Source organism: Ornithorhynchus anatinus, chromosome 1 (assembly GCF_004115215.2).
Source record: "Ornithorhynchus anatinus isolate Pmale09 chromosome 1, mOrnAna1.pri.v4, whole genome shotgun sequence".
Classification (NCBI taxonomy): domain Eukaryota; kingdom Metazoa; phylum Chordata; class Mammalia; order Monotremata; family Ornithorhynchidae; genus Ornithorhynchus; species Ornithorhynchus anatinus.
This window is the reverse complement of record NC_041728.1, coordinates 161028666-161054464: the sequence shown is the minus strand read 5'-3', so window position 1 is coordinate 161054464 and position 25799 is coordinate 161028666. Positions and strand designations below refer to the sequence as shown.

The following is a 25799-nucleotide window of genomic DNA, read 5'->3' as shown; positions in this document are numbered from 1 at the left end:
CAAGATGCAGTGAAATGCCATCAGAGAAGTAGCTGCTGTCAACCCGTATAACTCCCTGCAATAATAATTCTCCAATAATAATAATTCTCAAATAATAATAATAATTATGGTACTTGTTCAGAGCTTACTGTATGTCACGTACTGTTTTAAGAAATGGGGGAGATACAAGTTAATAAGGTTGGACAAAGTCTCTGTCCCATATGGAGCTCATAAAGTGTGGCTCAGTGGAAAAAGCCCGGGCTTGGGAGTCAGAGATCGTGGGGTCAAATCCCGGCTCTGCCACTTGTCAGCTGTGTGACTGTGGGCAAGTCACTTCACTTCTCTGTGCCTCAGTTACCTCATCTGTAAAATGGGGATGAAGACTCTGAGGCTCACCTGGGACAACCTGATTACCCTATATCTACCCCAGTGCTTAGAACAGTGGTCTGCACATAGTAAGCTCTTAGCAAATACCAACATTATTATTACTCTTACTCCTCATTTTACAAATGAGAAAACTGAGGCATAGAGAAGTGAAGTTAGGGAGAGGACAGGGTTTAGTTGAAGCCATGGGAGCAAATGAGTTCTCCAAGGGAGTGAGTATAGATGGAGAACAGAAGGGGACCAAGAACTGAACCTTGAGGGACCCCCTACAGTTAGGGGATGAGAGGAGGAGGAGGAGCCTGAAAAGGAGACCTGTCCTACCTCTGGCCTGGAACTCCCTCCCATCTCAAATCCTACAGATAATTACTCTCCCCGCTTCCAAGCCTTATTGAAGGCACATCTCCTTCAAGAGGCCTTCCCAGAGTGAGACACACTTTTCCTCATCTCCCACTCCCTTCTGTGTGGTTCTGACTTAATACCTTTGCTCTCGCCCTCTACCCCCAACCAGACCCACTGCACTTATGCATATGTCTGTAATTTTATTTATTTGTATTTATGTATGCCTCCTCCCTGTAGACTGTGAGCTTTTTGTGAGCGAGAATGTCACTCTTGTTGCATTGTACTTTCCCAAGTGCTTAGTATAATGCTCTGAACACAGTAAGTGCTTAATAAATATGATTGATTGAATAAATGAATAAATGATATTGAAGTCCCCATGGATCAATGTAGGGATGGGGAATGATAGAAGGAATGTGACAAATTGGTAGAAGGATCAGCCAGAAACTATCATTCCCTATCTTCAGAATCTTCCTGAAAACACACCCATTCATTTCCCAAATAATTAATGGTGGCATTTGTTAAGTGCTTTGTATGTACCAAACACTGTACTAAGCTTAAGAGTGGAGACAGGTCAATCAGGTTGGATACAGTTTCCAACCTACATGGGGCTCACAGATTTAAGCAGGAGGGAGAATGGGTATTGAATCCCTAAATTATTGATTAGGAACTGAGGCACAGGGAATTTAAGTAATTTATCCAAGGTCACACAGTGGGCCAGTGGCAGAGCAAACAGCATGGTTCAGTGGAAAGAGCAAAGGCTTGGGAGTCAGAGTTCGTGGATTTTAATCCCAGCTCTGCCACTTGTCAGCTGTGTGACTTGGGACAAGTCACTTAACTTCTTTGTGCCTCAGTTACCTCATCTGTAAAATGGGGATTAAGACTGTGACCCCCATGTTGGACAACCTGATCATCTTGTATCCCCCCAGCACTTAGAACAGTGCTTTGCACATAGGTAGTGCTTAACAAATGCCATCATCATCATCATCATTATTATTAACCCAGTGTCTCTGACTACCAGGTCTGCACTGTTTCCACTCCACTAGGCCACTTATAACTTTCACCAAGCTGGGTGCGTTTGTGTTTATACGGGTTCAAGTATTGCATTTATTTATTTATTTGTTTATTTATTTATCTATCATTTTCATTCATTCATTCAATTGTATTTATTGAGTGCTCACTGTGGGCCGAGCTTGGGAGAGTACAATACAACAATAAAGAGACACATTCCCTGCCCACGGGTTTACAGTCTGGAGGGGAAGAGACAGACAATATGAATAAATACATTTTCCATACCCTTGTGGTACCAGTTATGATTATATTTTTTCCTCTATTCCCAGGGAATACATACAGTGAATAGCTTGAGTCTGCGAACTTTCACTTTGGGCTTCTTCCCTGATCGGACTAGTAGAGTAGCACAGTGCCTGGCACATAGTAAGTGCTTAACAAATACCATGATAATGATTATTATTATGACTGTACCACCCAAGTCCCTAGTGGCTCTGCACACAGTAAGCGCTCAGTAAAGAGGACTGACTGACTGACTAAGCGCTCAATCATTACTCCCGATGAATGAATGGATGAAAAAATAGTTCTTCTCCTAACGGTTTGTCATGTTATTTGGGGTTTCTTCTTCTTCTTCCCCCTTTTTCTTACAGTGGACTATTCGTCCTCGGGCTCTGCGAGAAGCTGGAAATGAATTAGAGGTGTCCCCCCCCCCCCCCCCCCCCAGGCCGGTAGCGTCGTATAAGCCGTACACAGCCTGGTTGCTATGGGCGCCCGCGCATTGCCTGGCAACCGCTGACGGTTGCCATGGGCGCCCCGCGTCGCCTGGCAACCGCCAGAGAGAAGGGGAAGGAGGGCCGAGGTGAACTCTCGTACCCAACGAAGTCAGAGGGGTATCGGTAAGTCGAAAGGGGGGTGAGATTTACTGGGGTGCAGGGGAAGGCTGCCTGGACCGTGTTAGCCAGCCGGCCGGGCGAGGAACAGCCGATAACCTAGCCTGCCCCATAGCACTTTTGTATATATAAAGTACATATTTATTCTTCTATTTATTTTATTAATGGTATGAATATATCTATAATTCCATTTATTTATTTTGATGCTATTGATGCCTGTCTACTTGCTTTGCTATCTGTCTCCCCACTTCTAGACTGTGAGCTCGTGGTAGGGCAGGGATTGTCTCAGGGATTTGTTGCTGAATTGTACCTTCCAAGCGCTTAGTACAGTGTTCTGAACACAGTAAGCGCTCAATAAGTATGATGGAATGAATGAATGAATGAATGAATGAATGAATGAAGCAGCGTGGCTCAGTGGAAAGAGCTCGGGCTTGGGAGTTAGAGGTCATGGGTTCAAATCCCAGCTCTGCCACTTGTCAGCTGTGTGACTGTGGGCAAATCACAACTTCTCTGTGCCTCAGTTCCCTCATCTGTAAAATGGGGATCAACTGTGAGTCTCACGTGGGACAACCTGATTACCTGTATCTACCCCAGCGCTTAGAACAGTGTTCTGCACAGAGTAAGCGCTTAACAAATACCAACATTATTATTATTATTAATTAATTAATTAATTAATTAATGAAACGGGCTCCCAGCGGCCAGAGTTGTCAGAGATGGGAAGAGGAGACTGAGCTCAGACTGGAGGGAGCCCAAAACCCCAGCCTGGAAGACAAACAGCTCATAGTGATTGCATTGATATCAATACTCTGCAACAGTAAACGGAACATCCCCACCGAGGCTCCCATCTGCCTGAAACTATGGAAATGTAAGCGGCTTTGTAGTTAGGGAGTTTTGTACCTTGGGTTTTCATGATTAAATGGCATGAGGAGCACCTAGTTGAAAAGAGCACAGGCCTGGGAGTCAGGACTTGGGTACTAATATTGACTCTGCCACTTGTGTGCTGTGTGACCTCGGCCAAGTTACTTGATTTCTCTGTGCCTGTTACCATATTTGTGGTATGGGGATTAAATGTTCCTTCTTCCTATTTAGACTGTGATCCCCATGTGGAACAGGGACTAACTGCCTCAAGTCTACTCCAGTGCTTAGTACGGTGCAAAATGCAGCCTGCTTGTGAAGTTTAGTAATTTTTTTACCTAAGTAACTAGTACTTATGATTCCCTAGGCCAGAGAGACCTAGCTAACTGCCTAAAGCTACCATTTTGTACTGAGTGCCAAAACAGGAATAAATTTATTACTGTAGCTGAAGCTGAAGGTAATTGCAACTGAGTTTTGTAGCTGTTCACTTTTGTAATTATATTTATTGAGCATTTAAACTTTTAATACTTATTCATTACTACTAAAGATGATACAAATTTTGGAATAGCTACCAGGCTATATATATCACTGTTGCTATCAATAAACAGTTTGCACACCCCGCAAATAAGGGTTTCTGATCATGTGACCACTACTGAAAAAATACCCTAAGGTTAGTTGATGCTCAAATGCCAAAGTGACAGTAGGAGGGGAGATAAGATTTTAATCAGGAAAGGTCTCCTGTAGGAGATGGATTTTTGAAAGACTTTGAAGTTGGAGAGAGCGGTGATGGGTCTGGTGTGAATAATGGGAAGTTCCAGGAAAACAAGAGGTGGGTGCTGAGGGATGCAATTAAATCACAGGTGGCAGATGGGCTTTAAAGGAGCAAAGCATGCCAACTGCAACTAGTAGGATAATAGGGAAGATTAGTAGGGCGAGAAAGTTTACTGAGAGCTGTATGGCCTGATGGTCAGGAATTCATGTTAGACACTGAAAGGAATAGGCTACCTTCCAAGGAGTGAGAAAATATGTGCACATCTGTGTCGTAGAAACAGTATTGCAGACAACAGAGTAAAGTATAGACTTGGGAGTTGAGACCATCGTCAGGGAGTGAGTTAAAAGGCAGATGAGTTGAGTTGCAATAGGATGAGCGCCTGGACCAGCATTTTGGCAGTTTGGATTGCACCTCCACTTGTCTGCTGGTGATTTTGGTTGGGCAAGTGACTTAAAGATGGTGATGATGATGTGGGTATTTGTTAAGCACTTACTATGTGCCGAGCACTGTTCTGAGCGCTGGGGTAGATACAAGGGATTAAGGTTGTCCCACATGGGGCTCACAGTCTTAATCCCCATTTTGCAAATTAGGTAACTAAGGCACACAGAGAAGTTAAGTGACTTGCCCCAAGTCACACAGCTGACAGGTGGCGGAGATGGGATTAGAACCCGTGACCTCTGACTCCTAAACCTGTGCTCTATTCCCTGAGTCATGCTGCATCTCTAAATTATTTAGACCGTGAGCCCTATGTGGGACAGGGACTGGGTCCAACCTAATTGACATTCATTCATTCATTCATTCAGTCAGTCAGTCATTTTAACACTCCAGTGGTTGCCTATCGACCTCCGCTCAAAACAAAAACTCCTCACTCTAGGCTTCAAGGCTCTCCATCACCTAGCCTCTTCCTACCTCTCCTCCCTTCTCTCTTTCTACTGCCCACCCCGCACGCTCCGCTCTTCTGCCGCCCACTTCCTCACCGTCTCTCGGTCTCGCCTATCCCGCCGTCGACCCCTGGGCCATGTCCTCCCGCGGTCCTGGAATGCCCTCCCTCCTCACCTCCGACAGTCTAATTCTCTTCCCCTCTTCAAATCCCTACTTAAAGCTCACCTCCTCCAAGAAGCCTTCCCAGACTGAGCTCCCCCCTTTCTCCCTCTGCTCCCTCTACCCCCCTTCACCTCTCCGCAGCTAAACCCTCTTCTCCCCCCTTTCCCTCTCCTCCTTCTCCTCTCCCATCCCATCCCCTCAGCACTGTACTTGTCTGCTCAAATGTATATATCTTTATTACCCTATTCATTTTGTTTATTTTGTTTAATGAGATGTACATTACCCTGATTCTATTTATTTGCCACTGTTTTTATGAGATGTTCTTCCCCTTGACTCTATTTATTGCCGTTGTTCTTGTCTGCCTGTCTCCCCCGATTAGACTGTAAGCCTGTCAAAGGGCAGGGACTGTCTCTATCTGTTGCTGACTTATACATTCCAAGCGCTTAGTACAGTACTCTGCACATAGTAAGCGCTCAATAAATACTATTGAATGAATGAATGGTGGCCTTAGGATAGTCACTGGGATAGAGAGGGCCAAAACCTAATTGTCCAGTCAATCAATTGTATTTATTGAGCATTTACTGTGTGTAGAGCATTGTGCTAAATGCTTGGGAGAGAATAATACAGCAGAGTGGGTAGACATGATCCCGACCCACAATGAGCTTACAATCTAGAGTGGGAGGCAGTCACTAAAAATGAATTATGGTGGATATATTCGTAAATGTTGTGGGGCTGAGGGTGGGCCTTTGATATGTCACATCTCCTCCAAGATGCCTTCTCTGACTAAACCCTCTTTTCCCTGGCTACCTCTCCATTCTGTGTTGTCTATGAACCTTTGAGATTTGATATCTGCCTCAGTCCCAAACCCGCCATTTATGTACAAATATTTAAATTGTATATTATAAATTATTTATTCATATTAATGCCTGTGTCCCCTCTAGACTGTGTTTGTTATAGGCAGGCAGCATTCTATTGTATTGCACTCTCCCAAGTGCTTAGTACAGTGCTCTGCACCTAGTAAGTGCTCAATAAATGGAATTGATTGATATCGGGTGCTTAAAGGGTACACATCCAAATATATAGGTGACTCGGAAGGGAGAGGGAGTCGAGAAGAAAATTGGATGTGATGAAATAGAGGCAGTCAGGGTATACAAGCTATTTGAGGAGTTTAGTCAGGACTGGCCAAAGGTAGATGGAACGATACCTGGCTTTGGCAGTGGGATCCAAGAAGATTATAGGTAAAAAATATTTATAAGCCAATTCTGGCTTATCACCAATGGAAATAATACACAATTGGACAGGAAGCCAGGTTCTAAAATCTGGTTTTCTGATTGGATGGTGCAGAAGGTTTTAACTTTTAACTTTACGTAACTTTTATCAGTTAGTTTCTTTGCTATAAATTGGGAAGCATAATACTTTTTCATAAGTGTGTCAATATGGATAAATGAGATGTAATAAGTGCTTAGGAAATAACTGTGAAGTGTGTATAGAAAATGTGCCATATTGTACCTTACTATTGTTACTAATTGGGGATGCAGTAAATATTTGTTTTTGCGGTATCAGAATATACCTTATGTTTACAGTTTTTGAGGAACAGCATAGCCTAGTGGAAAGAGCAAGGGCCTAGGAGTCAGAAGAACCTGGGTTCTAATCCTTGTTCAGCCACTTGTCCTCCATGTGACCTTGGGCAAGTCAATTAAGTTCTCTTTGTCACAGTTGCCCCATCTGTGTAATAATAATGTTGGTATTTGTTAAGCACTTACTGTGTGCAGTGCGCAGTTCTAAGCACTGGGGTATATACAGGGTCATCAGGTTGTCCCACGTGAGGCTCACAGTTAATCCCCATTTTACAGATGAGGTAACTGAGGCATTGAGAAGTTAAGTGACTTGCCCACAGTCACACAGCTGTCAAGTGGCAGAGCTGGTATTCGAACCCATGATCTCTGACTCCCAAGCCCGGATTCTTTCCACTGAGCCACACTGCTAATGGGGATTAAGACTCTGAGCCCCATGTGGGACAAGGATTATGTCTAACCTGATTAGCTTGTGTCTACCTCAATGTGAAGTACAGGGTCTGGTACATAGTCTAAGAATTTAATAGATGCCATAAAAATATTAATAGCCTTTTTCAACTATTAGCAGCCCAAATTCATGTATGAATAATCTCAGAGATTTGCACTAAGAGTAAAAAATGAGCTTCAGATATTTTTAATGCTCTGAAGTTATCCTTTCTAACATGGCTTTAAGTGGCATATTAGAGTTAATGCCACTTCAAATAGCACCCTGGAATATTATATTCCCTCTGTGAATTTGATTCATTTATTAAGCACCCTTGGAACCCAGCTTGGATCTTCCTCCCCAAGGCAAAATTTTCCAGATCAGAGGTCTTTCCAAATTCAAAGCCTTCCCGAATCTCGATTTCCCTAAGAGAAACTCTGCCTTGTCAAGCCACACTATCTTTAGTACTCATAATTTCATTCCTCTCCTTATAATTATGCACATATCATGCTTTTATTGGCATATTCACTTGTGTGTTCAATTATTGATTCAGCTAGTTTATACTGTTGCTTCCTTTTATAAGCTTATTATTCCCCCAGCTCCCATTACGTATAAACCTTTTTAAGTCTGCCTCTTCCATTACACTATAAACTCCTAGAGGACAGTGATTGTATCTTGCTTCTGTTATACTCCCCAAGCATAAATTCCCTGCTTCACACTCTGAAGGCACTCAATAAATAGCAATTAATATGAAGAAAATGAGCATGTGTAAATTAATTGTGGCATTCATTAAAGGCTTACTATATACTAAGCACTAGACTGGATACAAGGATGTCAGTTTGGACAACAGGCCCTGTCCCACTCAGGTTCAAAATCTATCTAATTTTCATTTCATGCATGGGAAAACTGAAGCCTTAATTAGATTAAATAACTGACCCATGATATCCCAGAAGAATCTTCCAGACCCTGCTCTTTCTACTAGGGGAAATAATACTTTCTGGAGCCTTAACTAAAGAACATTAAGCATAAGGAAAACATTGAATGATGATTGTTGAAGTTCAGCAAAATGTATTCACATATGATTAATCAGTTGTACTGTAAATGATATTTGTTTATAGAATACTGAATTAAATTCCTGATGGAAACTACAGAAGTGTAAATTGTAACCTTTATTCTTAATCTTAGAACATAATACAGTATGGCAGCATGGTCTAGTGGCAAGACCACAGACTTGGGAGTCAGAAGATGGGGGTTCTAATCCTTGTATCTACCCCAGTGCTTAGAACAGTGTCTGGCATATAGTAAGTGCTTAACAAATAAAGTGCTCCCATTCTCTCCTAGACCCCCTCCAATCTGGCTTCCGTCCCCTCCACTCTACCGAGACTGCTCTCTCTAAGGTCACCCATGACCTCCTTCTTGCCAAATCCAATGGCTCCTACTCCATTCTGATCCTCCTTGACCTCTCTGCTGCCTTTGACACTGTCGACCATCCCCTCCTCCTCCATACCTTATCTCACCTTGGCTTCACGGACTCTGTCCTCTCCTGGTTCTCCTCTTACCTCTCTGGCCGATCATTCTCGGTCTCCTACGCTGGAGCCTCCTCCCCCTCCCATCCTTTAACTGTTGGAGTTCCTCAAGGGTCAGTTCTTGGCCCTCTTCTGTTCTCCATTTACACTCACTCCCTCGGTGAACTCATCCGCTCTCACGGCTTTGACTACCATCTCTACGCAGATGACACGCAGATCTACATCTCCGCCCCTGTCCTCTCCCCCTCCCTTCAGGCTCGCATCTCCTCCTGCCTCCGGGACGTCTCCACCTGGATGTCGGCCCGCCACCTAAAACTCAACATGAGCGAGACTGAGCTCCTCATCTTCCCTCCCAAGCCCGGTCCGCTCCCAGACTTCTCCATCACCGTGGATGGCACGACCATCCTTCCCGTCCCGCAGGCCCGCAATCTCGGTGTCATCCTTGACTCGTCCCTCTCGTTCACCCCACACATCCTATCCGTTACCAAGACCTGCCGGTTTCACCTCTACAATATCGCCAAGATCCGCCCTTTCCTCTCCACCCAAACGGCTACCTTACTATTACGGGCTCTCGTTATATCCCGGCTAGACTACTGTGTCAGCCTTCTCTCTGACCTCCCTTCCTCCTCTCTCGCCCCGCTCCGGTCTATTCTTCACTCCGCCGCCCGGCTCATCTTCCTGCAGAAACGATCTGGGCATGTCACTCCCCTTCTTAAACAACTCCAGTGGTTGCCTATCGACCTCCGCTCCAAACAAAAACTCCTCACTCTAGGCTTCAAGGCTCTCCATCACCTTGCCCCTTCCTACCTCTCCTCCCTTCTCTCTTTCTACCGCCCACCCCGCACGCTCCGCTCCTCTGCCGCCCACCTCCTCGCCGTCCCTCGGTCTCGCCTATCCCGCCGTCGACCCCTGGGTCACGTCCTCCCGCGGTCCTGGAACGCCCTCCCTCCTCACCTCCGCCAAACTGATTCTCTTTCCCTCTTCAAAACCTTACTTAAAAATCACCTCCTCCAAGAGGCCTTCCCAGACTGAGCTCCTCTTCCCCCTCTACTCCCTCTGCCATCCCCCCTTTACCTCTCCGCAGCTAAAGCCTCATTTTCCCCTTTTCCCTCTGCTCCTCCACCTCTCCCTTCCCATCCCCACAGCACTGTACCCGTCCGCTCAACTGTATATATTTTCGTTACCCTATTTATTTTGTTAATGAATTGTACATCGCCTTGATTCTATTTAGTTGCCATTGTTTTTACGAGATGTTCTTCCCCTTGACGCTGTTTAGTGCCATTGTTCTTGTCTGTCCGTCTCCCCCGATTAGACTGTAAGCCCGTCAAACGGCAGGGACTGTCTCTATCTGTTGCCAACTTGTTCATCCCAAGCGCTTAGTACAGTGCTCTGCACATAGTAAGCGCTCAATAAATACTATTGAATTGAATGAAATACCTTAACTATTAGAGAAGCACTGGCCTAGTGGATATAGCACAGGCCTGGGAGTCAGCAGGACCTGGGTTCTAATTCTGTCTCTGCCTCTTGTCTGCTATGTGACCTTGGGCAAGTCACTTCACTTCTCAGTAAAATGGGAACTAAGATTGTGCACCCCATGTGGGACAGGGACTGTGTTCTACCTGATTTGCTTGTATCCAACTCAGCGCTTAGTACAGTGCCTAGCACAAAGTAAGAGCTTAACAAATACCACAGTTATTAATGCAGTTTACAATCATTTGGGAATGATTAAATTCTTAATTTCATTTTTCCCTCTATTTTTACTAGAGTCCTTTATATTCAAATACTACTACATCCATGTCATGTATGTAATTTAAGTAAACATGCAGTTCAGTCCTGTTAATTTTAGAACTTTTCCAAATATCAGTAAATCAATAGTATTTGAGACCTTACTTAATGTGCATAACATTATACTAGGTGCTTGGGAGAGTACAGTGTAATAGAAGTTGTAGACATGTTCTCTGTCCACAAGGAGTTTATAGTCTAGCAGTAGAGAAGCAGGGCACCCTAGTGGATAGAGCATGGGTCTGGGAGCCTGAAGGACCTAGGTTTTAATCCTGACTCCACCTTCTGTCCATTGTGGAACCTCAGACAAGTCACTTCACTTCTCTGTGCCTCAGTTACTTCATCTGTTAAATGGGAATTAAGATTGTGTGACATGGACTGATTAGCTCAGATATACCCCAGCACTTTGCACAGTGCCCGGCTCATAGTAAGCACTTAGATGCCATAAAAAAAAAAGAAAGGGATGACATGAAAACACAGTATGATACATACACAAGTGCTGTGGGGCTGAGGATGGGGTGACTATCATGTGCTAAAAGGGTACAAATCCAAGTGGAAGGTTGACACAAAAGGGAGAGGGAGTAGGAGAAAACAGGGCTGATTTGGGGAAGTCCTCTTGGTGGAGATGTGATTTTAATAAGACTTTGAAGATAGGGAGAGATGATCCGCTGTATTTGAAGGAGAAGAGAATTCCAGGTCAGAGGCAGGATCCAAACAAGGGGTTGATGGAGAGAAAGATGAGATTGAGGTACAGTGAGTAGATTGCTTTGCTTTAGGGGAGCAAAGTGAGTGAGTGTGCTGGGTTGTAGTAGGAAATCAGTGAGGCAAGATGATTGAGTACTTTAAAACCAATGGTAAGGAGTTTCTCTTTGCTGTGGAGGTGGATGGGCTAACACTGGAGGTTCTTGAGGACTGAGGAAATATGGACTGAGCTTTTTTTTTAAGAAAAAAGACCCGGGTAGTAGAGTGAAGTATGGGCAGGATTGGGGAGAAACAGGAGGTAGTGAGGTCAGCAAGGAGGCTGATGCAGTAGGTGAGGCGATAGAATGAGATGGATGGATTAGCATAGTAACAGTTTGAATGGAGAGGAAAGCATGGACTTTAGTAATGTTGTAAACGTTTAACCAACATCATTTGGTGACAGATTGCTTATATGGGTTGAATGAGGGAGATGAGTTGAGGTTAGTGAAAAGATTATGGGTTTGTAATTCAGGAAAGATAGTGGAACTGTATAAAGTGCTAGGAAAGTCAGGGATGGGGGGGCACACATTTGTGTGGGTTGGTGGGGAGTTCTGTTTTGGACATGTTAAGTTTGAAATGTCAACAGGATATCTAAGTAGAGCTATCCCGAAGCAGGAGGAAATAAATGACTACAGAGAAGGAGAAAGATCAGGGCTGGAGATGTAGATTTGAGCATCATTTGTTATAGAGATAGTAGCTGAACCTATGGGAGTGAATGAGTTCTCCAAGAGAGGTGGTGTAGAGGGAGAATAGAAGGAGATCCAGAACACCCTGAAGGACTCCCATCAGTAGAGGGTGGAAGGCAGAAGAGGAGCCTGAGAAAAGGACTGGGAGTGAGTGGCCAGATAGAAAAAACCAGGAGTGGACAGTCTGTGAAGCTAAGGTTAGATAATGTTTATAGGAGAAGGGAATGATCCAAAATGTTGAAGGAAGCCGAGTGATAGAGGAGGATTAGGGTGAAGTAGAGGCCTTGGATTTGGCAAGAAAGAGATCATCGGTTACCTTTTGAGAGTGAAGTTTTCTTGGAGTGAAAGGGCCAGAAGCCAGATTGGAGCACGTCAAGGAGAAAAGTGGAGGAGAGAAAGTTGGAGCAGCGGGTGTAGACAACTCTCTCATGGATGTTGTGGGCAGGAAAAGTATCTACAAAGTCTCTTATATTGTACTCTCCCAAGAGTTAGTACAGTGCTCTACACACAGTAAGCACTCAAATATGACTGATTGAGTTTGGAGAGGAATGGTAGAAAGGTGTTGGGGTTATAACAAGAGGGAACTGTGGGGTCAAGGGAGAATTTTTTTTTAGGACAGGGGATACATTAGTTTGTTTGGAAGCAGTGGGGAAGAAGCCATTGGAGGCCACAGATGAAGATGACAGTCTGTGAGAGAAGAAGTTAGGGGGCAAGCATTTTGTTAAGGTATGAAAGGATGAGGTCCAAGGTACGGATGGTGGGGGTAGATTTTGAGAGGAGGTTTGAGATAGTCACTTGTGATAATATCCTCTTGTGATACTTCTAGGAAAGATGGGAGAGTTGAAGAAGGGGAGGAAAAGTGAGGGACTGGAGAGGATCAGGGAAGGTGATCACATCTTATGGTTTCAACTGCATCAATAAAGTACACGGCCAAGTCATCAGGGGCAAGAGATGAGGGAGCTGGGGGATAGGGAGTTTAAGGAGGGAGTTAAACATCTAAAACAAGTGGTGAGGACAATGGGAATGGCAGTCAGTAAGGATGGAGAAATAATGATGCTGGGTTGAAGAGAGGGAAGGATTAAAACAGGTGAGGATGTAGTTGAGTTGGATGATGTCATCCTGATACCTGGATGTCCAAGTGAATAGTCCTGGGCTGGTTTGCAGTCTTCTATGTGCTAAACTCCTCTTGGAGACTATAAGTTCCTTTTTGGGTAGGGATGGTGTCTATCAACTAATTCTATTGAATTGTACTCTCCCAAGTGTCTAGTATAGTGCTCTGCCCACAATAAGTGCTCAATAAATATCTTCAATTGATCAATTCGTTTCTTTATGAACAATTTCATATTCCTGACCTGATAGCAGTAAAACTGTACTTAATTGGGATCCATCAGGTCTAATCCTATGGATAGGTAAATGGCCGTGGGTATCAGATACCTAATTACAAAAACTCCTAAGTATTTGATGATGTACCCTAGCCTAACATATAAAGAGCTTGTCTACAGACTGTAATCAATACTGTCTGAAGTGATTAGTAAGGCAAGAATAATTAGAAAGCTCCAGTATGTGTTCAAAATAATGATTATTCAAGTCACCACCTTGGCAATATCATTGCTTCCTCAAGAAGGTGAACCATTCTCTTTTATGGGCCTAATTAAGGAAAATGGTCAAAGTGGCATGACTAGTCAATACAGTCTCCCTGTCTTCTTAATTTTCAGAATTGTGTGATGTGAGATGGCCTGATAAAACACCTAATTGAGAAGAAACTTTGCTACTTGGACTGAAGTGAGATGCCAGTTGAATAAAATAATTTTTTTATTAAATTGCACATAACATAATGCTTGTAAATCTGGTGCTGCTTATATGACAGCATTTAATTTTTTCCTCTTTCCTTCAGAAACAGTTGTTAAGATATTGTTAGTGCAGATCAGCCCTGATAGCTCAGTTTTTCTGAAATATGTGTGGCTAGGGCCTGGAACTCAGAAGAACCTGAGTTCTAATCCTTGATCCTCTATTTGTCTGCTGTGTGACCTTGAGTAAGTCACTTAACTTCTCTGTGCCTCAGTTCCCTCATCTGTAGAATTTCATTAATTCAATAGTATTTATTGAGCACTTACTATGTTCAGAGCACTGTGCTAAGCACTTGGAATGTGCTTAGTACACATTAATGGAGAAGGAGCGTGGCTCAGTGGAAAGAGCATGGGCTTTGGAGTCAGGGCTCATGAGTTCGAAATCCCAGCTCTGCCACTTGTCGGCTGGGTGACTGTGGGCAAGTCACTTAACTTCTCTGTGCCTCAGTTCCCTCATCTGTAAAATGGGGATTAAGACTGTGAGCCCCACGTGGGACAACCTGATTCCCCTATGTCTACCCCAGCGCTTAGAACAGTGCTCGGCACATAGTAAGCGCTTAACAAATACCAACATTATTATTATTAATGTACAAATCAGTAACAGATAGAGACAGTCCCTGCCCTTTGATGGGTTTACAGTCTAATGGGGGAGACAGACAGACAAGAACGATGGCAATAAATAGAATCAAGGGGAAGAACATCTCATTAAAACAATAGCAAATAAATAGAATCAGGGTGATGTACATCTCATTAACAAAATAAATAGGGTAATGAAGATATGGGGATTAAGACTGTGAGCCCCATGTAGGATGTGGACTGTGTCCAACCTGGTTAGCTTGTATTTACCCCAGTGCTTAATCAAGTACCTGGAAGCTAGTAAGCAACTTAATAAATTGTCTTGTCTTATGCTGTCGAGTCATCTCCGACCCATAGTGACGTCCTGGACACATCTCTCCCAGAATTTCCCAACTCCATCTGCAATCCTTGCAATAGTGTATCCATAGAGGTTTTTTGGTAAAAATACAGAAGTGGTTTACCCTTGCCTCCTTCCACACAGTCAACCTGAGTCTCTGCCCTAGACTGCCTCCCATGACACTACTGCCCAGCACAGGGTAGTTTTAACTTAAAGCCGATTACCTTCCACTCGCTAGCCACTGCCCAAGCTAGGAATGGAATGGGAATGCCTTTGCTTGACTCTTTCTGTAGTCGAGACTGGTAGAATACTGGAAACTCTCCAGGTGCAACTCTGAGAAGATATTTAGTACCATTTTTTTAAATATGTGCAGCGTAGATCATGCCCCTGGTGCCATAAGGGAGTTTCCTTTAATCTTTAATGTTTTAGTCACCCACTGGACAACATCCTGTAGTCAGAGTCCCTGGCCAAATACTCGATTGTCCTCTCTTGAGTGCTTACTACAGCGTCCTTCCCAGAATAAGACCTGAATCAATAACATTAATTGATTGCAGGCCACATTAATTACTTCCAAATTGTAATTGTGTTAAAGTAGGCTTTTTCAAGCCTTTAATTTAGTGCAGGATGAATATTTTATACAGTAAGATCTGAGTTGATGTCAGTCTTCTCAGAAATAGATAAATGATTCCTTGATCTGAATAATATAGACACCCCATTTCACAATGACAGCATTAGGGAGAAGAGAATAAATGCTAATTAAAAGTTATAGCAGTATGGTCTAGTGGATAGAGCATGAGCCTCAGAGTCAGAGGAGCTATGTATACTATAGTATACTACATACTGTGTGCCAAGCATTATATTATGCAGTGGGGTATATATAAGAGAATCAAATTGAATAAAGTCACTGTCCCACCTAAGGCTCACAGTCCTAATCCCCATTTTAATAATAATAATAATAATAATAATTGTGGTATTTGTTAAGCACTTACTATGTACCAGGTGCAAGCTAATCAGGTTGGAAACAGTCCATAATAATGGTATTTGTTAAGCGCTATGTGCAGAGCACTGTGTTCTAAGCGCTGGGGTAGACACAAGGGAATAAGGTTGTCCCACGTGGGGCTCACAGTCTTAATCCCCATTTTACAGATGAGGTAACTGAGGCACAGGAAAGTTAAATGACTTGCCCAAGTTCACACAGCAGACAAGTGGTGGAGCCGGGATGAGAACTCACATCTTCTGACTCCTAAGCCAGAGCCCGGGCTTGGGAGTCAGAGGTCATGGATTCTAATCCCAGCTCTGCCACTTGTCAGCTGTGTGACTGTGGGCAAGTCACTTCACTTCTCTGTGCCTCAGTTACCTCATCTGTAAAATGGGGATTAACTATGAGCCTCATGTGGGACAACCTGATTACCCGGTATGTACCCCAGCGCTTAGAAGAGTGGTCTGCACATAGTAAGCGCTTAACAAATACCAACATTATTATTATTATTATTACTATGTTGTTGCCACTAGGTCTTGCTACAGATGAAGGAACTGAGTCACCAAAGCATCAATCAATTAGTCAATCAATCATGTCTTTTGAGCACTTTAATTTGTGCAGAGTATTATATTAAGTGCTTGGGAGAGTACAATAGTAAGAGTAAAAGTAAAAATTCATAGTGATGCTTTTATTAGTGTAGTAATTAACACATATAAAATAAACCCACTCTTAACCCCATGTGGGATAGGGACTGTGTCAGATTCGATTATCCTATATCTACCTCAGCTCTTAGGACATTGCTTGGCATTTAGTAAGCCCTTAGCAAATACCACAATCATTATCAGGCTCAAATTAAAATATGGAAGATATAAAGCCAGGACATTTGACATTTTCAGTGGGAAACATCTGTGAAATTTATTGACACTGAAGATGAAAACAAAACCTGTCTCTTTCTCTTTCTTTTTCTTTAGACTGTATCATCATCATCATGGATGGTATTTATTGAGCACTTACTGTGTGCAGAGCACTGTACTAGGATTTTGGGAGACTACAGTAAAACAGAGTGGGTAGATATGATCCCTGCCCACAATAAGCAAATGTTGTGGAAGTCAACTGTGAACTCCAATTTTCATGTTATATTTGGCATAGAACATAGCATTTTATAATGCTTGAGTTATACCATGTATTTGTGAAGGTTTTGTTGTCTATTTTTTCCCTATTGATCATTTATAGTTTTTATTTTATATTTTCATGTATTGCTTTAATTTTAACACAGTTCTTGTATTCATACAGGTTATTTTTCAGATATCACAAGTAGTAATATTTGGGAGGCTGAATTACAACACAAGTCATGAACACCAATGATTTTATAGTTCTCCCAAAGGGAAAAACTGGAAACTCTGTAAAATTAAAAGCCAAGTAAGTCTTTAAAAGTGATATTCTGAATTAGTTTTCCATTAATCTTGTGAATATATATACCCAATACCCAATATATATAAACTGCAATTACCCACCCCTATTTTTGTCTAAATTGTAAATGGAAGAAACTAATATTGAAAGAAAGACTGTACGCTCACTTGTGAGTTGGGGAAAAAATGACATCGTACATTGAAAATATGCTTTTTACTACATTCAGCAACTCTAACTTTTGAAACCATTTTCACTTTTCAGAAATACGCGTGAGCTGCAAGTAGAGAAAGTAAAGTTAGAACTGGAAAATGTGGAGATGGAGAAAAAACTACAGCAACTTCAAGCAAGCATGAGTAGGGAAAAAGAAGAAAGAGAGTAGGGGAAATTTCTTGAGAATAAATTATTACACTGTAACAGTAAAACATCTTTCTCACTAACATGCGTTGGTTTGAAGGGTTTGCACATTAAGTAACATAAGGTTGGATAGTGAAGTCTGACACAGACTCATCCACCTCACTTTAGGGGTTTTACCTTGGCACTACGCATTTTATTCTTGCAGAGTTGACCTGGATATTTTTTACTTGAGCTCACAGTGTTTACTAGCTTATCCAGGTATTTAAAAAAACCCATTAGATTATTTGTAGTCCATCGCATGAACTATTTTTTTCTCCGCTTTATTTTTTTCCTGTTTTTCCCTCTGTCCTTACCAGCTTTTGACGGACAGTGAAGTAGCAATATAATGGTTTGGATTCTTCATTTGGTCAGTATTTCTTAGATGGAAGTTTTTCTGTTCTAAGATGCAGTAAACATTACACATATATTAAAAGGCATCCTCTGATGTAAATATATTGTTATAAAGAAGGTAGAACCACCAAACGTGTCTCCCAGAAATGCCTGAATTGAAAGTCAGTGAATCAAAGTAAATGGCTCCCCGATATCTCTTAGCTCCTATGGCTTTGTCTCTCTGTTCAGGATGTCATGGTTTTCTATCTGCAGTCTTCTCCATTCTTCTCGGTGTAAAACAAGGGGCCTAAGTTGAATTTTTATTGAATTGTTTTTCCCCATCTCTCCCTGGGGACTGTTTAGTTTGTTTCTACATTACGTTACCTTTAAGCTGTCACATTACCTGGTTTGAATGTTAAAAACCGGACCATTAGGGAAGATGGGCAAGGAATTAGGATTTTTTTCCAACTTTTTTGAATGATTTTAGATAATAATCCATGAGATTTCCATGAGATTTACACTTGAGAATCCTGCTGTTTTAACCTTATGAAATGCAAAGTAACCTCCCAAAGTTTACTGAAGATAGTTTAACTTTCACCAGCTAAATGTACTTGATGCATATCTTTTTTTAATTTCTTCATAACAATAACCAATCTTGAGGGGCTGTATTTTAAGAAGCATTGTGGCGCTAAGGGCATACATCACTTTATGAGGGCTGCGGACTCCAGGAGCTTGGCATCAACATTTGGGGGGCAGGAATAGTAGCACAACTAGCCAGTCCCATTCATGGATTTGAAAAATGAACAGAAGATTAAACAAAATGTTGGCTCCACCTCTTTCCAACAGCCATCTGGGGCTGGAGTTTTCTTGGGTGATACTGAGCTGATTGGCAGTGGGGTTGGTATCCTAGCAGCACAACTCTGAGGTCCAGGATGTTGCAAGTTGGCACTGGGTGTGGGATGGAGTTTTGTGGCACTAGCGGAGGCTGTGGCATCTGGAGTTGAGTCAGCCTCATGGCTCTCACAGTGACGACATCAACGAGGTCTGTGGGGCCTGCTTTCGGTAAGCCTGAGGCAAAGAGCGATTGGTTCTTTGCCCAGAAAAGACCAGAGATGAAGCAGTGAAGAAGAAGGTACTCTTTCTTCTCCTTCCTGGCCTCTTCCCCTCTCCTCAGAGCCTTCTCCCTACATCCCACCCCATCATAGACTTCATTCCTTTCTATCACATTAGATTTCCACTTCCTAAAACAAGGGAATAAGGTATGTGTATATATACACACATATATGAGTGTGTTTGTATGTGTGTGTGTGTGATTTTACGAGCAAGAGAAATACATTCTGTAACTGTTGCTATTTGCATGTAAAAGGTCAAGTGGATATCACTGGAAATCTGGACAGGCAATTCAATCAGGATATCAATCGCAGAGACAGTTGCAAAATAAAGAAAATTTTGTTAAGGTAAGAAAATGTCACTTGATTTTTAGGATATGTGCCAAGCAAAAAGATTTATAATTTGCTTTAGTAAATGTTATTCATAGTCCCAATAGGCTAATATGCTTTAGTTCACAGTATCATTGCATAAATTATTACATTGTTAATAGCTTTCACCTTTTATAAGCAGTTTTAATTAAATTGGATTTGTCAATCAATTAAGAACTGATGATTTCTCATGATCTTCAGGAAGATTCAGTTAGAGTGAATCATGTAAAATTTGTATATTATTGGATTTTGAATATGTCAATTAAAATTGATTAACTAAGGACAGAGCTTGTGTATATGTGATTACCACCAACTTTTATTTACATTGTTATTTCCTGTTGAAGTCAGCTGTTGGTGAAAGTTTTGTAGTAATACTAATAATACTTAATGGTATTTGTTAAGAACCTACTATGTACAAGCATTTTAAACACTGGGGTAAATGGGTACAAGTTAATCAGGTCCTTCAGAGTCCCTTTCCCACTTGGGGCTCACAGTCTAATAGAAGGGAGAATGGCTATTGAATCTCCAGTTTACAGGTGAGGAAACTGAGGCACAGAGAAGATAAGTGATTTGCCCAACGTCGTGCAGCAAGCAAGTGGCAGAACTGGGATTAGAACCCAGCTCCTCTGATTTCCAAGCCCGTGCTTTTCCCACTACGCCATATTCCAAACCACCCAATCCTAAATCCTGTTAGAAGTTGATAAGGGAAGCATAGGAAAGGAATGGAGAAAACCACATCTCCAACACCCAAGGAACTGATTACCTAAATTCCCCAGCAACCACTGGAGCTTTCAGGGAGAACTTTGTCTTCACTTTAGGCATGAAGGTAGTTGCCATCTCTGTGTTGGACCTAAATTTTTATAGGGAGCCGTACAAGTCAGTAGTTCCCTTCTCAATGCTCTCTTGTTCCCCCGACTGGTAGGGCTGCCCTCCAACTTTGCTCCTATCCTGACCCAGGTTCAATTTCTGTCTTTAAAGGGTCAGTTTCTCCCTTCGCTCAATCACTTCATGTGGGAAAATAGTCCCAAAGACCTCATCTTTGGTTTTTACGGGACAAAGAGCCAATTGCTGTTTGTCTCAGGCTTCCTGAAAGCAGGCCCCACAGACCTCATATTCATTCAAAAGTATTCACTGAGCACTTACTATTTGCAGAGCACTGTACTAAGCACTTGGAGTGTATAATTTGGCAACAGATAGAGATAATGCCTGCCCAATAACTGCTCACAGACTTCATGACTACGACAGCCATGAGGCTGCCCCAGTGCCAGAAGCCTAATCTACTTTAATTGGGATTTTTGGCTTTAAATCACAGTTTTCCCTGTTCCTGAAACTTTTCATAGCAAAAATATTCCAGTAGTGGTGTACCTACTCTGGAATCTAGCTTAAATCTGTGGTAAGGAGTCCCTATATTTCCTTGTCAGTACTACTGGGAAAGGCTAATAAAGTAATAAGGGGCTTGCCTTTCTTGTTTTGTATCCTCTTTTCCTGGTATTCAGTTTAATCCTTTGTTTAAACTAATTTGGGTCTACGGCTAGCTCTGAGGTCCCCGGCTAACTCTGTCGATAGAGTATGAGACTTAATCTCAGGGTCCTAAATTTGAGCCTCACATTGGGCATAATTCTTTAGAGAAGCAGCATAGGCTAGTGGATAGAGCATGGGCCTGGGAGTCAGAAGGTTGCGGGTTCTAATCCCAGATCCGCCACTTGTCCACTGTATGACCTTGGGCAAGTCACTTCACTTCTCTGTGCCTCACCTCAACTGTAAAATGGAGATGGTGACTGGGAGCCCGTGTGTAGGACAGGGACTGTGTCCAACCTGATTTGCTTGTATCTAACCCAGTATTTAGTAGAGTGCCTAGCACATAGTAAGCACTTAATAAATACCATAGTTATTGTTGGTTTTATCTGTTTTTTTTCTGTGTTCTTTTCCCTTGTATTTTTGACTAAAGTATTTATTGCTGGTCATCATTCTGTCTTGAGAAATATTTCAGCCCTGTTTATCAGTGCTCAGTGAGTTTTCTAATAAAGGGAAAAGAACAATCCCAGACGTCCCTTTGATCAGGTCCCTCTGCTCTATGACTTCGGGATTAGACTTTGATCTGTTAAAACATTTTGTTTATTTCCTTAAAAATCATTTTGAAAAAGTTTTAATTACGTGTAGTGGGGTTGAGATGATATCTACAAATATCCTGTGCCTTAGGATTTGACACAATCATTATAAGTACTTTTGGTATCCAAGGATCAATCACTGAATCAGTAGAATTTATTGAGCTCTCACTTTGTGCAGATCTTTTGTACTAAGCATGGGGAGAGTACAGTTCAATAGAATTCATAGACAAAATCCCTGCCTTCAAGGAGCTTACAGTCCAATGCGGGAGACAGACATTAAAATAAGCTAAGGGAAAGGGGAGCAACTGAATGTAAGGATATGAACCTAAAGGCACCAACTGTGTGGGTGATGCAGTAGAGGGGAAACTAGGGTTGGGGGATTACGTAATCATTCATTCATTCAATCAGATATATTGACCTCTCAGGGTTGCATCTGGAGAGTTTACAGTATTCTACCAGTCATGACTACAGGAGGGAGAGTCAAGCAGAGGCCTACCCATTCCATTCCTAGCTTGGACAGTGGCTAATGTGTGGTGGGTAATCTGCTACAAATCAAAGCTCCCCTTTGCTGGGCAGCAGCAGCATGGGAGAGAGTCGAGGGCAGAGACTCGTTTACTGCGTGTTTTTACCAAGAAAACTCTATGGATACGCTACCAGAACATTTACAGATGGAGGTGGGAAATTCTGGGAGAGATGTGTCCGTGGCGTCACTATGGGTCAGACACAACTCAACAGCATAAGACAACACCTGTGTGCAAAGCAGTGTGTTATTCATAGTGCCAGTAGGCTAATTATGCTTTAATTCACAGTATCACAGCATAAACTATTAGATTGTTAATATCTCTTTCACCTTTTATAGGCAGTTTTAATTAAATTGGACTTGTCAGTATTAAGAACTGATGATTTCTCATGACCCTGAGGAAGATTTAGTTAGAGCGAAGCATGTAAAATTTGTATCTGATTGGATTTTGAATATGTCAATTAAAGCACTCAGTACAATGTAATTATAAACAGATACATTCCCTGCCTACAACTAGCTCAGTCTAGGAAGGTTTTCTGGAGGAGATGTTATTTCAGTACAGCTTTGAAGGTTGGGGGAGTGCTGGTCTGTTGGATATGTAGTAGGAGGAAATTCTAGGAAAGAGAGAGGGTGTGACCAGAGTATGAGGGTCGATGAGGCAAGACGGAGGAATAGTTCATAGAGGAGCAAATTATGAAGGTTGATAGTAGAAGAGGAGCAAACATAGATAAGGGGATTGACTTCCTGAAAACTGGTGGGGTTTTTTCCATTTTGTTTTCTATGGTGTTTGTTAAGTGCTGGGGTAATCTGGTTAGACAAAGTCATTGTTCCACATGGGGCTCACAGTTTTAATCCTCAATTTAAAGATGAAATAACTTAGGTATGGAGAAGTGAAATGACTTGCCCAAGGTCACACAGCAGACAAGTGGCAGAAACAGGATTAGAAGCCAGGTTCTTCTGATTCAAAGGCCATTGAGCTAACCATTAGACTACACTGCTTGTCCAGCTTCATCTCACCTCAGCAGATGATGAGGAGTGAGGTGGACTTAGTGTGGAGCAAGAGAACCACTGCTGCAGGTGGGGTGGGGGCCCATTGCTTGATGATCCACAGCTTGATGTGTTGATGGATGGGCAACCACTGGCTATACTTGAGTGGGGAAGCTTACACAGAAGTCGTTTTGAAAAATGATCCAGCCAGCAGAGTGAAATATGTGCCTGGAGTAGGGAAAGACAGGAAACAGGTAAAACAGCGAGGAGACTCATGCAGTAGTAAAGACAGAATATGACAGGCACTTACACCAGGCAGTCAGTCAATCTTATTGAGTGTTATTGTGTGCAGAGCTCTGTACTAATATAACGATATTATTCATTAATTCATTCATTCTATAGTATTTATTCAGCACTTACTATGTGCAGAGCACTGTACTAAGCACTTGAAATGTACAATTCAGCAACAGATAGAGTTGCCATTGTTTTTAAGAGATGTTCTTCCCCCTGACTCTATTGCCATTGTTCTTGTCTGTCTGTCTCTCCCGATTAGACTGTAAGCCCGTCAAAGGGCAGAGACTGTCTCTATCTGTTGCCGACTTGTTCATTCCAAGCGCTTAGTACAGTGCTCTGCACATAGTAAGCGCTCAATAAATACTATTGAATGAATGAATGAATCTCTGCCCATCGACGGGCTCACAGTATAAACTGGGGAGACAGACAGCAAAGCAAAACGGAACAAAACAAAAACAAGACAACATCATCAAGATAAATAGAATCAAGGGGATGTACACGTCATTAACAAAATAAATAGGGTAATAAATAATACATACAAATGAGCAAAGTGCGGAGGGGAGGGGAAGAGGGAGGAGCAGAGGTTGGAGGGGAGGGGAGGGTAGAGAGAGCAGAGGGAAAGGGGGGCTCAGTCTGGGAAGGCCTCTTGGAGGAGGTGAGCTCTCAGTAGGGCTTTGAAGAGGGGAAGAGAGTTAGTTTGGCAGAGGTGGAGGAGGAAGGGCATTCCAGGACACCGGAAGGACGTGGGCCAGGGGTCGATGGTGGGATAGGCAAGTACAGGGGACGGTGAGGAGGTGAGTGGCAGAGGAGCGGATCGTGCGGGGTGGGCAGTAGAAAGAGAGAAGGGAAGAGAGGAGAGGTAGGAGGGGGCAAGGAGGTGGAGAGCCTTGAAGCCCAGAGTGAAAAGTTTTTGTTTCATGCGAAGGTTGAAAGGCAACCACTGGAGGTTTTTGAGAAGAGGAGTGACAGGCCCAGAGCGTTTCTGTGGGAAGATGATCCGAGCAGCGGAACAAAGAATAGACTGGAGCGGGGAGAGACAAGAGGAAGGGAGATCCTAGAGGAGGCTGACACAATAATCCAGTCGGGATATTATAATGTTGGTATTTGTTTTTGTTAAGCGCTTACTATGTGCAGAGCACTGTTCTAAGCGCTGGGGTAGATACAGGGTAATCAGGTTGTCCCACGTGAGGCTCACAGTTAATCCCCATTTTACAGATGAGGTAACTGAGGCACAGAGAAGTTAAGTGACTTGCCCACAGTCACCCAGCTGACAAGTGGCAGAGTTGGGATTCGAACTCATGACTTCTGACTCCCAAGCCCGTGCTCTTTTCACTGAGAGCTCGTAGCAGCACCATTGCCATTTGGATGGAGGAAAGGCTGGATCTTGGCGATATTGTGAAGGTGAGACCGGCAGGTGTTGGTGAGAGATTGGTTGTGTAGGGTGAATGAGAGAGCTAATATATATTAGTATATAAACAATATAACAACAATAACAATATTTAACAATATACAGTACATAATGATGGACTAGTGTGGTAGCTGTTTAAATGGAAAGGAATGAGCAAATTTAGGAGATGTTGTGGAGAAAGAATCAAGATTTAGTGACTGGCTGAATATGCAGGCTGAAGGATAAAGACAGTCAAGTCTATTACATACAGAAAAGACTTTTCCTCCTATCGTTCACTAGCCCCACCTTGTAAACTTATTGTATTTTTACTACCTCATAAAAGTTGGCACAAAAGTGTAGATGGAGCAAAAGTACTCAGGTGAGTATGTCCTTACACCCCAAGCTCTCACTGAGTAGCAAGGGCACCAGAGGAAGCAATGAGGAAACTTAGGGGTGGTGAATTGTGTTGCACTTCCAAGTCATTGTGAGGTTAAGATAAAGAGTGTGGGGAGCCCACAGTAAGCTGATTTACCAGTAACTGTTTGTGATTCTGCCAACAACAAGGAAGAGTCTTTGCAAAGGCACTAATGGGCTCTATCTGAGACAGGTGATTGCAGACCTGTGGGGACAGAGCATGAAGGGAGGCGTGGCCTTCTCTCCCTATTCTACCCGGTAATGGACCTCACCCATCAATGACTGCCTCATAGAGCCACAGCTGCAATGCTTAAAGCAGATAAAAGGTGGTTGCTTTGAGGGAAGAAAAGGGCACACAAAGGAAGGGGGAGGGGAGGGGGGATGTGGAAGTAGTATGGAGGTACACAGAGGGGAAGAAGCAAGCACCCTGAGAGCAGGAGAAGGCAGAAGCACTTGGAAGCAGAAAGAAAAAACATTGGCAGAATGGGTTCCTTTGATCACAGGCTGGTATTGGACCCTTGGTGGAGTGTGTGTATTTGGCACTCCCTTGAATGCTGGTAAAATTAAGTAAAACCACTTTCCACAGTAACCTTGGAGAACAGAGGTGTGGTTGAACTCTATTACATGTCACTGAGGCTCCTCCAGTCCAGGAAGGTCCTGGTTAGCATGAACTGGGGAATAGTGACAGAGAGTCTCTGCGGTCTGAGCATTATTGATGCCCACTGCCTTGCACTGGTA

At 42.8% G+C, this 25799-nt stretch overlaps 1 protein-coding gene and 1 non-coding gene across 3 annotated transcripts in view; both read left to right on the top strand.

The window, feature by feature from the left end:
• Positions 1–2507: 2507 nt before the first annotated feature.
• The window catches only part of ZBBX (zinc finger B-box domain containing), a 106150-nt gene continuing 82858 nt past the window's right edge, over positions 2508–25799 (top strand). Inside the window, exons 1-5 of one of the 2 annotated variants that reach the window (XM_029067858.2) lie at positions 2508–2603; positions 13717–13783; positions 17034–17159; positions 17412–17525; positions 19240–19330. In XM_029067858.2, the coding sequence (XP_028923691.1) occupies positions 17092–17159; positions 17412–17525; positions 19240–19330 (273 nt within the window). In that variant the 5' untranslated portion in view covers positions 2508–2603; positions 13717–13783; positions 17034–17091. The remainder of the gene's footprint in view (positions 2604–13716; positions 13784–17033; positions 17160–17411; positions 17526–19239; positions 19331–25799) is intronic. The other variant, XM_039913274.1, reaches the window with a different exon arrangement.
• On the top strand, positions 21875–22012 carry LOC114816272. The gene has a single exon (XR_003764037.1). It is a non-coding gene; the product is annotated as a small nucleolar RNA SNORA7 (small nucleolar RNA).